Source organism: Prosopis cineraria, unplaced genomic scaffold (genome assembly GCF_029017545.1).
Source record: "Prosopis cineraria cultivar Desert tree isolate PC_DT_omini unplaced genomic scaffold, ASM2901754v1 PC4, whole genome shotgun sequence".
Classification (NCBI taxonomy): Eukaryota; Viridiplantae; Streptophyta; class Magnoliopsida; order Fabales; family Fabaceae; genus Prosopis; species Prosopis cineraria.
In genome coordinates, this window is record NW_026555335.1 from 42621430 (window position 1) to 42638435 (window position 17006).

Here is a 17006-nt window from a genome sequence, read left to right on the forward strand (position 1 = left end):
GTAGTACCGTGTTTGGTAAAATAGAAAAAGGATGGGAATGGAAAAGATACAATATCAATTTACTAAATTGTCATCAATGAAACAATATCTCTGTATATATAAATTAGGATTCTCAAGTATACATGTCAGCTTATTAGTAAGCTACATCAGCTTCATGCTTTTCTCTTGTGCTGACATGCTAATACGTGTACGCTTGCTGAATAAATGTGCGAATCCATTTTATTTTGGGTATTAATTTTAGGATTTAATATCAAATAAAAGAACCATTATTTTATTTTGGGTATAAATTAAGTTGTCTAAGAGTCAACTTTGACTTATCATTTCTCCTCAATTTGTCCTTGATTTTATTTAGCAGCAAAACTTGAAATAGTTAATAGGTTTATTTGTTTTCTATTTTTAAAAACTTTTTTGTTTTAAAAACAGAAAAATTTAAAAACTTGTTTGGATGATTATTTTCAATTTAATTATTTTAAAATATGTTGTTATTTTTTATTTTAAAAAAATAGAAATAAATTCAAGTTATTTTTATTTTATTTTTCTTATTTTCAAAATACACTATATTTAATTATTTGAAATTACAATGACAATGACTAATTTCTATAAAAAAAACAACCATCATTAACTACCTATAATCATTGCTATCAATTTATTTTTAAAACTATTTTTAAATTAATATAACCAAATGAATTTTTATTTTTTTTAAATATAATTCTAAAAGCTGTATTATAAAACATGTTTTAAAAACAAAAAATGGGAATAGAAACCATACAGGCCCAATATCTGCATATTTTTTTGAATTGTGATTCTATGACCATTGATTTTTCTATAAATTTATGATATATATTCTATGACCATTGTCAATTTTGAATATATTTAGTCAATCTTACAATTTATTGTAAATTGTTTTTTTTTAATCTAATCTTTGAGCATCTAATTTAATATACACATATATCAATATATTAATTCTGCAAATAATTCAACACATAATGAGGAGATGAATTTATTTTAAATTTAGTGAAAGCTTTTGGAAATAAATTACATCAGTGGTAGTAAAAATTGTTTATTGGTCTACAAGCATATTATTTTTCGTGCATCTATTTTTTCTTACTACATTTTCATAATACTTTTAAACTCATTTTTACCCCAACAACTTGTATTCATTTTCTCATTGAATTTGTTCATTATGCCATGGTGTTTTTCATTTATTTAAAGAGGCGAGGTCAGAAGTTTAATCACTCCATTCAAGTTATTATAAGGATGTTATTTTTCTATGAACTCCACTGCTTTAGTTGTGTGTTCATTTCTTCATCACCTTCCTCTGCTTCATCTTCCAAAAAAAATTTAACCACATACCTGAGAGTTTAGCAGGATATGACATTTCATGATTTGATGTTGTTTGGGCTGTCAACCCACTTCATAATGATTGGAAGATTAAGATTTGAGTCGTGTACTCCATATATGATGATTCGATGAGACCTAATTATTAGAGATAGATTTTTAAAAATGACAATGTACTAATGGCTTTCATTGAGTTGTTTGCATTTGTTTTTATTTTATTTTATGAATTGTTTGTGATGTTTGTATGTCCATTTCAGAGTAATTGTATTTACGTTGTTGTGAGAGAAATTTTCTTTTGAAATTCTCATCTCAATTGCATGAGGGCAGGATGTAGGTTGTCTTAATTTGGTATTGGCCAGGATGTCAAATCATATGAGATTATGAATCATACGTATGAGATTAGCTTGTAGATTTCTATTAATATTTGTTTCCATGATGAGGAATGTTATACACATCGATATAGATTTCTCTTCACTTCATTAACAAATGTAATAGACCATAAGATTGACAATAAATACTTAATAGGTGATATTTGCTCTCTATTCTGTTTTCACTGCTCATGCATCATAGGTATTTCCAATACGCACATGATTTTTTGTTTTCTTTTTCGCACATTATATATATAATCAGGATAAGCGAGCACACATGTCGTATTATAAAGCTACAGTACATGAGATCCACCTTTTACTCCCCTATTGACACGTGGGTGAATAACCTTGTATTATTGGATTTAATTTTTTCATTAACTGTGTAGCAATAAATTGGAATTAGTAATTAACATTTACTATTGGTTTGACCATACTTTATTATAATTTGATTAGATTATATAAGAGTTTTACTTCTCACTTCTCCTCATCACATAATTATCAATTTGATTTGAATTGTTATTTCTCCGGCCTTTAGGAGTCAGTTTAATTTTAGAATGTGATTTGCTTACATATTGCACGTTACTCTAATTTTGCTTTGTGACCACCATTTAATTGTACAATTTTGATCTGTAGGGTAATGATTTCATCTTTCATAGACTTTGAGGTTGGTTGTTTTGATGCAATTACATTAGATTATAAGCATGGATCCAACATTGCTATGAAAATGAAAGATTTAATTATTGAATGAGATCAGTCCACAAACATAAAGAAGCAAATCAAAATTGAAAAGTGATTTATTAATTACACACGTAACATGTGCAAGTTTAGATTACTTTTTTATGAGTGAAGCTTTTATGATCATTTTTTCTTGTCAATACTTTGCTGGTGTTCGATCAACTTAGATGCTCATGATATGTGTTTTTATCCCTATCTTTATATTGGGTTTGCTCTTTATTTCAGTTTTTTTACAGACTAAGTATTAAGAACTTTGTCCTTAAATTTTGATATTTTTTAAATAATTATTTTTCATGTATAATTGTTATACAATTATTCCAGTTTCTCTCTTGTATTTTGTTGATTAAATTTGCAAAACAAATATTATTTCTTCGATATATTATTCTCCATCCGGCACCATTTATTAAGCCTTTTTTGTGATGTAATCAAGTGCATTAATTCTCCTCAACAATTCAAAGCAAATTTTAATCTCCATTAAAACAATAACGGAGTCATTACATTTGCAGTTGAATTTAATTTGCGTGATTGCATTTCAAAACAAGAATATGAAATTCATTGTTGGGTATAGAAAAATTAATTAATTCTCGGTGATATCAGGGGAATGGATAAAATTGTATATATGATTGATTTTACATATTTTTAGGAGGATCGATTTCAATGTATAATTTAACATCTCTAGTGCAAAAAGCTGTCATTTCTTTCTTTCTTTATTATGTGGTTATAATTAAATTGCTGTCGTATGACTTATCATTTAAATGTTATTTGAATTCATGTAAAACATGAAAGTTATCACTCATTACTGTTCAAGCGTTCTCTTTTAGTAATGGAGGTTTCTATATTTTATTTTATGAGACACAAGCTAGAGATATAACTGGATATGATGATTTTGTATTACAAGATTTGTCCCAATTTACTCTGATAATTACTGAAAATAGCTTGTGATTCAATATTTTGTTCTTTAATGTTTTTTATTGCAATTAATAATGTTTCATTCATTAGGTTCAAAATTTGTATTGAGATAGATACTTGCTATTTGTCTAATAAATTTTTGCACCATAGAATAGTATAAATTCTAAATTGAACTGGAGGAAAAAAAAAAGGTTTATCTTGATTGTGTTTAATGAATCTTTGCAATCCACACATTGAGAATAAAATTTGCAATTTATTAAAAATAAGGTAAGAGAGTAAATTAATCTCTAAATAAGAGGTCCAGAAACAATTAAGACACTAAACTCATTTTTTATATAATATTTTCCTTTAACTTTTGAAAACAATACAATTTGACTCCTACCATTAATTAAATTTATTTTTGACCATTAGTTGATGAAAAAAAGATAAAAAATAACCTCAAAAATTATAAAAAAAATTAAAGCAAAGCCAAAAAAATATAGACAAGGATCTAAAAAATATAAAAAAAAAGGATTAAGAAAATTTTATTGGTTCTTTGTTGTAATTTTTAAGGGTCTTTTTTTTATTTTTTGATCAATTAATGGTTACAATTAATTTTTGTAAGCGGTAGAGGCCAAATTGTATAATTTATAAAAGTTGATAAGGAATATTGCACAAAAAAAAAAGTATCCTTGATACTTCTAAACATATAGTTTAGGAGTCAATTTATTTTTTTACTGTCAAAAATATAATCATAAATCTGTTAAGTATAGATTGCACCATTTAGTAAGCCATTTTTTGTGCTGTCATCTAATGTACTAATTATCCAAAACAAATCAAAACAAATTTATTTCATTTTGCATTGAAGAACTACTCAATCCTCTATGATTATTTAGGATTATATTAATTAGTGAGATCTAAATTTCTTAAGGATATTCTCTAGATTATATTAGTGAGATCTAAATCTCAGCTCGAATAAGTTTAAAAAAAATTTAATGTCAAGTTTAGAAAAGTTAAATCTTTTCACTCAAGCTAAAAAATAATATGGCCAGTATATATAGCACATGTTAAATATCAATTAATCTCTTAAAACTTAGTTTATTTTGTACTTGAAGACTATACTTAAACACACATTTGAGTGCATTATTATAGATATTTTTTTAAAAAATGAAAATTCATACTGTTATATTTCTATTATTTTTAATATGTAACTTAAAATAATCTTAAAAATGTATTTTAATATTGATTTTAAAAATTCAAGACCCGCAATTGTTAAAAAAAAAAAGGACAATACAAACTTTTCTCAAGATGGGATGAAGACATTTCAACACTTAAAGAGAGAACTTGCTCTTAATTTATAATAATGTATAAACTTCAATACCCTATATGACATTAAATTAAAATATATGAATAGCATGAATGAAGAAGTACAAGGGACATGATCGATTTAATTGATAAAAAAAGTCTATTGATTTGTGAGATGAATTAACAAAAATTATATGCATTGCAAAATAAATTGAAAATATCTAGTCTTTCCACAATATCTTCAAATTTAAATATGATATTTTTTTTGGGATTTTTTCATCCTATCTCAATCTCAAATAATAGGAAAGAGATGCAGGATAAAGTACCATCCTTTTTTTTTTTTTTGTGATTGGACATGGGATAAGGTTGTCACAATTTCATCTCATGAATACTCCTATTATCCACACTACTACACTTATATTAAATAGGTACTATACTTAACCTTGAACTTTAATTTAAAAGAAAATATAAGCATGAGAGGTACATTTTAATGTGTTTATATATGCCATAATGTAAATAGATTAGATGATGGTAATTGACAATTGACAATTATTTTTCATATGGCTATATAATTAGGTCAAATTTAAACATTGCTAGGCTAGATTGGAGATAACTCTTCTAAAAATATCTTCTATATTTACACAGACTTAAACTTGAGGCTTCTTGCTTAAATGACAATAGAACCCATTTCACTTGGATCAATGATTGGTAGCAACAAATAACAAGTTTTAATATCTTAATTATATAATATATTTGTAAAAAATTTATTATTTAATTTATATATATATATATATATTGTACAATATTTTATCTTTCATTTAATATTATTTTGTATTGAAATAAAAATATATCTGGTGGTACGAGTGTATTGGTAGTTATTTATTAAATAAATGAATATCGGAGACGAAATTGTCTTCATATTATTTAAATACAGCTTGTTTTTATTATTATTGCTGTATACAAACTTTATATAATCTTGTAATTTTAGAGAACCTTTAAATATCTTAAAGCTTACAAAAGTTTTGGAACGTAACTTTTTAATCTGAAAGATAAGTAAACTTGAAGATTGATTTTAAAAATTAAAAGTATTTTACTTATTTACAACAAAATAAGTAATTGAAATCTTGACTAAGGATCCCGAAAGTCGAATATAGTTAGGTAATTGCAATTGCCCACACTGTTCTGCCATTTTTAGTACATTCATAAGAAAATTGAATTAAAATTCAAACTTCCGTTGACGTTACCGGTCATGATTCTGGAGTCTCCGAAAGCTAATATTGTTTTTCTGTTGCTTTATTTATTTTAATTAGCGAGAATGATTGTGTAATGAAAGGCTCGTTTCGAGACTAAATAACGAACAAACCTCTCATCTCACCTTTTGCCTCGGAGAATTGAATTAAGAAAAAGATCGTTTTGCTGCGTCAAAATGACGAGGACGATGAACAAGTTCGTTAGGGGATGGCGCGGGAAGCAACTGAAGTTCGTTACTCCAGGAAGCGTGAGAGAAGAAAATGCCTAAACTTGTCCAAACACCTCATTTCTCGTTTCGTTCTTATCCCCCCCTTTTTCCCAAATACAATCCATCTCTCTCTTGCTTTCTCTGATCAATTTCATTTTCTTCATTCCCAGATTCTCTTTTAGCATCGTGCAGGTCAAAACTGGATAGTCTCAATTTCAGGGGTCAAGTTGTTTGTCTCTTGGGATCCCTTCTGTGTAAGCTATCCGTCTTGGAATGTGTTTGAATGGAATTTAGGGGAATGCATTTTCCTTTTGTATCTGCAAGCTGAAGCGTAAATGGTTAAGTTCAATGTTTCATTTTCCTTTTCAACGTCAGTGGCTCCTGTCCTTTTTTAATCCATCGCCTCCCGTTAATTGCATCACAAGCTACTCTTTTCATTTAAAAATACAAAATACTTTTAGCTAGATCTCGTTTTTAATAAAATAATCATGTATTTTTAAATTAATATCATCTTTTTATACATATTCTTATTTAATAGAACATTTAATTTTAAAATAAATATAAAATAATTTATTTAATAGTGATATTTTTAAAAAAAGCATATTAATTATATTTTGAAACAATAAAAATATATTATATTTTTTAATATTTATTTTTTAAAAAAATACTTTACATTTTTAACGGGCAAGAATTTTTTTAGTATTATTTATAAATTACTTTTAATATATTTTAGTAAAATTTAAAAATGTAAAAGACGTTAATGACGTTAGGTCTTTTGCATATGTGGTGCAAGGCGTCTTACTTAGTATAGTACCGTTGTCGTTCACTCGCTGATTGGGCTTGTGGCTCCCTCTCCCTCCCTCTAGGGGTGTGTGCATAAGAACTCCGTGAATCATGGTGTTTAATTTTAAGATAAACCCCCTCTCTTTTTATTTATAAAAAAATTATTAATTTTATTTTTTTATACAAACAAAATCATACTTTTTAATAAATATTTATTGCAAACTTTTTAACTAACCTCTCATAAATTTATCATTCATTGTTATAAAAAATAATTAATGAAAACTTAATTAATATAATTAATAAATAGTATTGTAGCTTAATTCTTTTATTTTTAAATACAATTAATATAATTAATTGATTTTGTTAAACTGTGTGATATAATTTTTCTTCTTTTTATGAAGAAAGTAAGAGGGAGTATGTAATTATGTATTCACATCATTGAGTTCCAGATTTTACAGCTTGCTTGTCTTTGTTACCTGATGGAATTCAGTACTGTTCTGGTATTGATTTTAAAACTGGTCCTGCCGCAGGTTTAGGTCAATGCAAACAATTTACACATCAAATAAGGCAGGCCCATCATCTTCTTCACAAGACCACTTCCAGTTTGGAAATAAATCTAGAAAAAGCTCTTGATCCAATTACCTTAGAGCCTGAATTACATTGTCATCATTCTTCGGTTTGCAACAAGGACTTTGGGGAATGTCTAATGATGATTTAAGAAGCACACATCCAACTACATCATTACCAGGAGATCCCTTCCCAGTGCCACCAAATATGAACAACATGGAATCTGTTGGTATTGCTCGAAAAGTTGATGAAAAGTATGATCGTGGAAATGAATTGAATGACTCTGATGTGAGAACAAACCCTGGTAACACAAATGGTGAGACTAATTTTTCCTCTTCAATCCAGTATTTAAGCCCATTTTCATTTTCAGCATCAGCTGCATTGGAATCATCTCAGAGCTACTGGCTGATAATGCAGCTGGTAACTAAGACCCATACGAAGGCAACTATACCCCCAAAGTATTAAATTGCATCTTATTTTTTTCAGGTGCAGAACAAGAACAAGAAAGCATGGCGAGTAGCAGTTCAAGGACAGATCCTGTTGCTGATATTGGAAAAGCTGGTGGTGCAAACTCACCTGCAATTATTCCTGCTCAGAACTGTGAATCAGGCTCAAACCAATATCCAGAAATACAAAATCCTCCTTTGCAAGTAATGGAGCGTCCAGAGGATACTGTTCCCAGTTCCTTGTACAAGATTCCTTCCCACGTCTTCAATAGCACCAATACAAATGCTCCAGAATGGAGTATTGCCTCTAACGAGTCATTGTTCAGCATCCACATGGGAACGATGAGTTTCACTAAAGAAGTACATTGGTTTAAATCTGGGGAGTTGGAGAAGTATAGTGACATGATCATGGCTGGTCCGCCTAATTCATTCCAAAGCAATCAAGTTCCAGGCAATAAATTTAATAATATGAGCCAAAGAACTGCTGAGCAAGATCAAGGTTCTGGTGTAACCGAAGCAAAAGCTGCTGAGACAATGAGAGAGGTTATAATGGAAAACACACAGAAAAATAATGCAGAGGAATTGTCCATTGAGGATGGAAATGGAACTTCGCCTGCTGAAGTACTTCCTAATCCTAATAGCAAGTCTGGCCGTTCAGATGTGAGCGCGCAATCTTTTGCATTTAAACCGTAAGCACTGGCTACCACTATTTTTTTTTTAATATTATTTTGTGTACATAAGTGCATAATAGTGCGAGCAATTGGTTAGGATTTATATCGCTGCCAATGTTGCTGAGCCAAGAAACAGTTTCTTATCCAAGCTCTTCATTTAATAGATCAATCAGAACATTCAGAACTTTGACACTACGTCCTAAACATTCAAGTGATAAGAGTTGTTACGGAATGAAATTTTTATCTGGGAACTTAAATTTGATGAGCTCAGTAAAAAAAAAAAAAAAATGCTTCTCGATAATAAGTGAAGTCCTACTCAATCTTGTTTGTACATCAATCTGAAATACCTATTGTCCTGTCGAGTAAACAGTTTAACTGCTTTTGTTGTGTGAAGATTGACAGGAAATGGAAGTAAAGGTATGAATGGTTCGTCCAGGCATGAAGAAGAGAAGCCAAAGCAGCAGAACCCTAAAGAAACAACAAATGGAGCTGAGGCTCTCAATTCATCTCCAAAAGCTTCTAGCAAGAGATGGTTATCTTGCTTTGCATGCTGTGCATTCTGTCGTTAGAGACAGTTTCCAGGCGGTTCGTGATCTGATTATGAACTGTCTTCTTGGATCCTAACAGATTAACCTGGTGCTGTCACTGGCATTTCATATTGACATGCTGGTATCAATCATGCATTGGCACCAAAAACAAAAAGAACATGTAGCTCTAGTTAGTCAGGCTTAACTCATTACTTCTTCTTCCTTTCCTTTGTCTTTTTTCATGTTTTTGCGTTACATCCCATCCTGGTGGACAAGTCAGACAATATCATGACCAACATTGCATAAATGGGTTTAGTTTGTTTGTATGATATTAGCATTTTGGCCTGTGAATAATATTAACGAGGCAATTCAATCTGCAGAAGCTAACTATCCTTGAATTCTATAGGGGCTTTAGCTCCATCGTGTACTAAAACATCTGAAGCCAGATCTTCAGTCGGGTAAGTAATGGTAATGATAAAAAAGTAAACATTAATGAGACTCATCTTAACACGTGCGTCGTGCATTGGGTTTATTTGAGAATGTCTCCTATTTTTATATATTTCTATTCTTTCATTTTATCATTCTATTAATGGAAGAGATTCATACACAAAAAACCATGTACTTGCATTCATCATTGGAAGCAAATTTCTGACGGACACGACAAAATAACACCAACGTACCGTGCTAAACCTAAAATGTGGTTTTGATTGTCTTGGTCTTAAATTTTTATTTTAAATGATTTTATAGTTCATTAGTTTTAAAAATTGTTATGAATAAAACTTGAGAAATTATATTATGTAAGCGTTTATTTCTATTAAATATAACTTAAAACAGAATGTGACCAATTTTCATATGCACCGCCTAATTTGTTTTATATGTTAGTTAATTATGAAAATCTAATAAAAAAATAGCGGACACGGATTGAAATATATTCCGCACTATTTGACCATTGAAGATGATACGCCATACAAAATAAATTATAAAGCCAGTTTAATTAAACAATGATGCGGCAAACCCGAATAAAATTTTACACACACAAAGAAGCGAGTGCCCGTTTTGATAACCTCCGTAATGAATTTTAGAGGTAAAAATTATAATTTTATAAAAATATATTCAAATACTCTTATTATATGTTGAAATTAATTATGAATCTAAAATATAATTATATTTTTTAAAAAATATTTAAACATCCATTATATAAGTCAAAATCAATTTTGAATCAAAAACCATATTTTTCTTTAAAATATCTAAACACATCTATATATGTCAAAATTAATTATAAAAATATTATTTGTAAAATAATTTATATGATTTTTGGATAAATTTTAGAAAAATATAATTGAAAATATGAATTGAAAACCTAGTAATAGTAGCTTGTGAGATAACTTTGGTTTTGAATTTATAATTAAATTTAGCATGTATGAAAGTGTTTGGATATATTTTGAAAAATATAATTTTTAATTCATAATTAATTTTAACATGTAAAAGATATATTTAAATATATCTTCACGAAGTCATGGCTTTACTTAATTTTCAATTTTGCTTTTGAATTCTAATTAATGTATCTTATAAATCAATTATATACCACATAACATAATTAATTATATTTAAAATCAATTATATTAATTATTTTTTATAATTAATTATACCTAACTGAAATCTAAACACACCCTAAGCAAGCTCATCTTATTTGATTTGTGCTGTACGGGCTAGTTTTTATTCTCTTTATTTTGGATTTTTTGTATTATAAGTTGGGGAGGATTGACATTCCACTGGGAGTGGGAGACTGAATTAAAATATGGGTTATGATTAATAATGGAAATTGTTGAGCAACAATGTATATATGATATGAAACATAATCAATGCCTCAAATTAGCAGATTTGACTTGTTTTGGTGTTAACAAAGATAACTTTGAAAGAAACCTTTAACTGATTGTATTACTTCAAAGAAAAAAAATCATTAAACCATGTAGTAAATTAAATTTTAATCTCGTAGTTTGAATTAATTTTTTGGGCTCGAATCATTCCGTGTAATTTACACATCTATTTCAAGGTTAATCCTCGTACTTGTTGGTAAAAAAAAAAAAAAACAAAGAAAGGTTATTAATCCTTGTACCATCAAATATTCGAGATCTGGTCCCTGTAGTTGCAGGTGCCCATGCGATCTAAACACGGCCTTTTTTTTTAATGACGTGGCAATTAAGTGCAGACGTGGCAAATATGTCAACGAACCCCTTGGCCGCCACGCCCCCAATGCTTGGCGCTACTGTTCATTTTAGAAAATCCACCGAGAACGTCCATGTTGATTTCAAAGTATAATAACATTCTATGATCCAAAATAGTCAAATCAGTAATCACAGCGGGAAAATGAAATGACACTTTAAAATCATTTCCCGCCCTAACTTTCCACCCTTCAAACCAAAACTAAATTGACGAGTATTTTCTTCATTCATCGACCAAATGCCCTTCACAGGCTAACACTTCAAGAAGGACATAGAGTGATAATGTCAAAGTCAGTGACTCCGGATGCGATTTCGATCCTCTTTGCGAATCCCTCCCCGGATTCTTCATTGGAGCTTCCCGAGATCGTCGTCCAAGTCCTGGATCTCAAGCAAAGCGGTAACAGATATATGTGCGTCTTCCGCTTTTGCAATCCCTTTTATATGCTTTCATTATTGTTAGTTGAAATCGTAATAAGAGGTTTCGATTGGGTTTTGTTTTTTCTTTCTCACAAACGATTGATAAATATCACTACCTCGTCTTCATCCGATTTTAATCTAGTTTTACGAATTGCATCTATCTAAACTCTAAAGTATATCTGGGTCTTCCTATCTGCCAGATGTGGTGCTTGTACTGGTTATAGACATAGTGCTTCATATCTTATCTTAAAAGTTGGATCTGTTTTGTGTTTCTATCTGGGTTTTTGGTCTGCGCCTAAGATGATCATGTCCTTATCGCTGAGCTTAAATTGTGTCCAATTTACTGCCCGCCATCCGCTATTTACAATTTTTCCTATAAATGGTCTTCTAACTTTGTAGTTTTACTATTGTATTACAGGTTTACTGCAAGCGATGGGAAATTGAAGTTAAGAGCAATTCTACCCTCAAGTCAGAACTCGCAGGTCCTCTCAGGAAATATTCAGAACCTGGGTCTTATTCGCATCACTGACTACACTCTCAACGACATCCCAAACAAGTCAGAGAAGTAAGCGTGAGTCAATGTATCAAGCAAACAAGAAAGATATCAGCCAAGCTTGTAGGTGACCTATTTATTTGTTTTTTGGCCAGATATCTTATTGTGACAAAATGTGAACCGGTCTCCCCTGCACTTGAAACGGAAATAAAGCATGAGGTAGAGAGGGAGGAAACCGGCATTATTTTGAAACGACAGCAAGAGGACAAAATGAAAAGTCAGATTAAAACTGAAGGAGCAGGCCTTCTTTTGAAACCAAAGCAAGACATCGTGGTCAAATCTGCTGCTCAGATCGTACATGAACAACATGGAAAGTAAGTATTCTTTTTTCATTGAATGCATACTCTGGGTTTTTCGTGTTAAAAGAGTCCCTGGTTACTGGGAATTAAAGTCATAATTCTTGTGGTCTTTCAGTATGGTTCCTGCAGCTCGAATGGCCATGACTCGTAGGGTGCGTCCTCTGGTTTCCTTAAACCCTTATCTGGATAACTGGACAATAAAAGTTCGGGTTACAAACAAAGGAATCATGCGCACGTATAAGAATGCAAGAGGGGAAGGTTGTGTCTTCAACGTGGAACTGACAGATGAAGATGTAAGGATCGTTTCTGTTGTTTAAAATCTTGAATAATTTCATATATTTGAATGCTATCCGTATGGTTATGCTGTTATTGTATGAAATTAATTGTTAACTCTGGAATTTAATTATTAATTCTTCAGGGCACTCAAATTCGAGCTACAATGTTTAATGTGGCTGCAAGGAAGTTCTATGAAAAGTTTGTATTGGGGAAGGTTTACTATATTTCAAAGGGTACTTTAAAAGTTGCAAACAAGCAGTTCAAAACCGTTCAAAATGATTACGAAATGACACTAAACGAGAACTCTGAAGTGGAAGAGGCAACCAATGAAGAAAGCTTCGTTCCAGAAACTAGGTTCAAGTTTGTCCCGATTGATCAGCTGGGTCAGTATGTCAACCGAAATGAACTTGTTGGTAAGTATTTTTTCCAGGGATACCGCAGCCACAACTTGCGCCGTAGCTTCTTCTTCTTCTGAATAATATATGGCGTTTATGAATTTCAGATGTCATTGGAGTTGTTCAAAATGTGTCCCCTACAATGAGCATACGCCGGAAGAGCAACAATGAAACTGTCCCGAAGCGTGATATTACTATTGCTGATGAGACGTGAGTACAGATCATTCCTCACTTGTTAGCACTTGTTTTTTGCTGTTGTACTAAAAATATTAAATATCGAAATTTGTTATCACAGAAAGAAAACAGTTATCGTGTCTTTGTGGAATGAGAATGCGATTAATGTAGGGCAAGAATTGTCGGATCTTGCTGGTAATTCTCCTTTAGTGGCAATCAAATCGCTCAAGGTTGGGGACTTTCAAGGTATGCCAAAGCTTAAGCTTTTATATTTTCTGAATTGCAGGAATGCAAGAGAATTAGTTTGTAACATCTTGAATATCTTCTATTACAGGTGTTTCCTTGTCGACTATAGGTAGAAGTCTAGTGCTGGCAAATCCAGACATACCTGAAGCAAAGAAGCTTAGAAGCTGGTATCCTATAGTTCAAGATCAGATTGCTATTATTTTTATTTCTCGTGATAATCTTGATTATGCTTCTTTTGTCAACAGGTACGAATCTGAAGGTAAAGATGCATCATTGGCATCCATGAGCTCTGGAACGAGTTCAGTATCCTCGAACGGAATGAGATCGGTGTTTTCAGACCGTGTCTCACTTTTTCATATTACCTCAAGACCGTCCTTAGGGGAGGACAAGGTACTATTTTCTGCTCCTCGTTGCAAGTGGTGTAGTTTCTAATCTTCCAATCCATCCAAGTGTTTTGGCTTATTTCTTGCCCTTTTCAGAGTTAGAAGTATTGATATTTTCTGTGTAGACTCAAGAAATTTTTGCAGAGGGTTAGAAATGCTTATATTTCGCCACCTGGTTATAATCTGATACTTTTGTTCTTCGAAACTATTATTAAAAATGGCTTTTGCAAAATTCAGTGGGGTACGTGGAAATATTTGAATCATGAGGTTAACTATAATATATTTTGTTGCTTTTGGCAGCCTGCATTTTTCAGTGTCAGGGCACATATAAGCCATATCAAGCCTGACCAGACAATGTGGTACCGGGCTTGCAAAACTTGCAACAAGAAAGTCACCGAAACCATTGGTGCAGGGTATTGGTGTGAAAGATGCCAGAAAAATTATGAAGAGTGCAGTTTAAGGTAGTCAGTTTACAAGTAGGAGCCTTTTTTTTAATTATTATTTTTAATGTTGGGAGTTGGGGAGGGTGATGTTGCTATAATATACTTTCCTGCGAGTGTTCAAATTTCATTTTCTTTCCCTTTTCAGATACATTATGGTTGTAAAAGTTGCTGATAGAAGTGGTGAAGCCTTTATATCAGTCTTCAACGAAGAAGCTGAGAAGATTGTTGGGTGCCCTGCTGAAGAACTAGATAGCCTGAAGTCACAGGTAGGTTATCTCCAACATAAATTATTGGGATCACTATATGATCCACATGATCATCTAATTCTTTTGCTAAATAACTGCACATCCTATTGATGTTAGGAGGGGGAAGATAGTCTATATCAGTTGAAACTGAAACAAGCAACATGGACTCCTTATCTTTTCTGGGTCAGTGTTTCTCAGAATGAGTATAATAACGAGAAAAGGCAGAGGATAACAGCCCGGGCAGTTGTTCCGATGGACTTTGCTGCCGAATCAAGATTTCTCTTGGAAGAGATATCAAAGATGAAATTTTCTCAATAAGATGCACATGCTAATTATAGTCCCTGCGCCCTTTTTCGTTTGTAGCCGTTGATTCTTGTTTTTGCTTGTAATATATGCTTTGCCGGTCTTGACGCCTAGAATTTGCTAGCTGATCTTCTATGTAAATCTGCATATATTGAGTCCTATATAATGGTCAGTTTTAAACTTTTTTATTACAACATAGGATGCTGGATCTTCTCAAGGATGCCGCAGAATTGCGAAACGGGAGGATTTGACCTGGCATGATAAAGATGGCGATAGGAATTTTAACCGACCATTTGGTTTTGCGTCGTATTTAATTTTATGGAAGATAATATCCTAGCGCCAATGTCACTCATGCATTAGATTATCCCCAGTCAGAATGTTATGGTTTCATACAAAATCAAGAACACTGATATAGAAAACTTGAGAAGGAGAGAAATAAGATAGGGAAGTTGCAGCAACCACAGAGAAGAGCAAGAAAGTTCGCAGGAAGGAGAGGAGAAGCCGAAGCATATAGAGAGGAGACACAAATTTTCAGAATTCACGCTAGTCCCTTGGCATCGATTGTTAAACCTTACTCTTCTGTCATAAGCATCTGGCCCATCAGCAGAAGTTACCCCATGGCTCAAGCCCACATTGAGATCAGGCCCTTCATTACAAGGAACCACTGCAAGTTGACTTGAGATTTAAAGTAAAGTTGGATCCTCCCCTCGACTTCAGGCACATTGATTCTTAATCACGAGTTTCACTCGCCAAACAATTGTCAACGAGTTTCCACGCATGAGACGCCATGAAATCTGTTGGGGGAAAAAAAAAAAAAGGGGTTGCCGCCGGGGATTTGTTACTATACGTTGGACTCAAATGGTGGGCCAAGAATTTGTGTTTTTCCAGCGAGTGAGGGACATGTGGGTCGTGGGAGGTGATGTGGCCAGAAGGGGTTGGGCAATCATGTGCAGGAAAGCAGCAAGGGTAAATCGTGTGAAATGTCTCATCAAAGTAGCGCTTGGGCTTTGGATGAGTAGATTTGAATTTAAATTTTATATTTAAAATTTTGTATTTTAAATCTTATAAAAAAAATTATATATACTTAACCTTATATATTTAATATATTTATTTCTAATAAAATTAAGACATGTAAATTTTGTATAGATTATTTATTCTATAATAAATTTTTATTATTAATTTTATTTACACATTAAGATTTATTTATCATGATTTGATTGCTTATAAGTATATTAAGTATATAAAGTTTAGTACATAAGTCTTATCTTTTAAAATTTATGTATTTAAAGTTTTTTATTTAAATATTTTAAAAAAATTTAATTAAAGAGATATGAGTTGAGATTCAAAATAAAAACAGAAAATTAGGATTTATGAATTTATCTCTCTTTTTAAATTAAAGGGAGATGATAATGAGATATGTGAAAAGATATAAAAGTCATAGGGACATTAATAATGAAAATGTGAAAAAGAGATTTGAAGTAATTAAAATTTAAAATTATAAATTAAGTATAATAAAAAAAATAAATTTAAATTTGAATCAAATTTAAATTCATAATTTTTTATGTATTCAAATGAGGGATTTGATTCAAATTTAAATCCAAATCTAAATTTTCATTAATCTAAACACACCATACATTTTATTACCAATAAAAAAAATTCCTTGGATTTCACCAGTTTCATGGGAAGGAAAAACACTCAAGAATTAACTTCTAATATGATTCAATCGAAACTAACTATTTTTCCACAAAAAAAAAAGAAAAAGAAAAGGAAACTATCTCTGAGCCATGACCAGCACTCTAAGGACCGCTCCCTCATTAGTGATGTTAGGAATACCAAGAAATTTATCATGTGCCATTGCATCATCGCTACCGATCATATTTTCAAATAAGCAAATAATTGTGTTAACTAGGTTACTCATCAAGCTAATCATGAGGACTTGATATTAGGATTCTTAATAAGCCAT

At 31.3% G+C, this 17006-nt stretch overlaps 2 protein-coding genes across 4 annotated transcripts; both read left to right on the forward strand.

Annotated features, from left to right (window-relative positions):
* The first annotated feature begins 5938 nt into the window (after positions 1 to 5938).
* On the forward strand, positions 5939 to 9469 carry LOC129309912 (uncharacterized). Of its 3 annotated transcripts, none has more exons than XM_054951671.1 (5): positions 5939 to 6177; positions 6264 to 6347; positions 7407 to 7759; positions 7930 to 8578; positions 8955 to 9469. In XM_054951671.1, the coding sequence occupies exons 3-5, from the start codon at positions 7576 to 7578 to the stop codon at positions 9127 to 9129; spliced, it is 1008 nt and encodes a 335-aa protein (XP_054807646.1). In that variant the 5' UTR covers positions 5939 to 6177; positions 6264 to 6347; positions 7407 to 7575; the 3' UTR covers positions 9130 to 9469. The 3 variants fall into 3 exon arrangements, with proteins under 3 accessions (XP_054807646.1, XP_054807647.1, XP_054807644.1); XM_054951672.1 differs by having other exon boundaries at positions 5939 to 6157; XM_054951669.1 differs by having other exon boundaries at positions 5939 to 6132.
* Positions 9470 to 11533: 2064 nt separating this feature from the next.
* LOC129309811 (replication protein A 70 kDa DNA-binding subunit B) lies at positions 11534 to 16126 on the forward strand. The gene is made up of 12 exons (XM_054951532.1): positions 11534 to 11719; positions 12145 to 12291; positions 12375 to 12593; positions 12694 to 12871; positions 12997 to 13267; positions 13357 to 13459; positions 13545 to 13669; positions 13758 to 13836; positions 13915 to 14059; positions 14353 to 14513; positions 14641 to 14761; positions 14858 to 16126. The coding sequence occupies exons 1-12, from the start codon at positions 11592 to 11594 to the stop codon at positions 15056 to 15058; spliced, it is 1878 nt and encodes a 625-aa protein (XP_054807507.1). The 5' UTR covers positions 11534 to 11591; the 3' UTR covers positions 15059 to 16126.
* The last annotated feature ends 880 nt before the right edge of the window (positions 16127 to 17006 follow it).

Excerpts from the sequence above, each read along its gene's own strand:
- LOC129309912 (XM_054951671.1), top strand. The coding sequence starts at position 7,576 with ATGTCTAATGATGATTTAAGAAGCACACATCCAACTACATCATTACCA. Across the intron at positions 7,760-7,929 it reads AAACCCTGGTAACACAAATG|GTGCAGAACAAGAACAAGAA; the intron begins GTGAGACTAATT and ends TATTTTTTTCAG. Across the intron at positions 8,579-8,954 it reads CAATCTTTTGCATTTAAACC|ATTGACAGGAAATGGAAGTA; the intron begins GTAAGCACTGGC and ends TGTTGTGTGAAG.
- LOC129309811 (XM_054951532.1), top strand. The coding sequence starts at position 11,592 with ATGTCAAAGTCAGTGACTCCGGATGCGATTTCGATCCTCTTTGCGAAT. Across the intron at positions 13,268-13,356 it reads CAACCGAAATGAACTTGTTG|ATGTCATTGGAGTTGTTCAA; the intron begins GTAAGTATTTTT and ends TATGAATTTCAG. Across the intron at positions 14,514-14,640 it reads TATGAAGAGTGCAGTTTAAG|ATACATTATGGTTGTAAAAG; the intron begins GTAGTCAGTTTA and ends TTCCCTTTTCAG.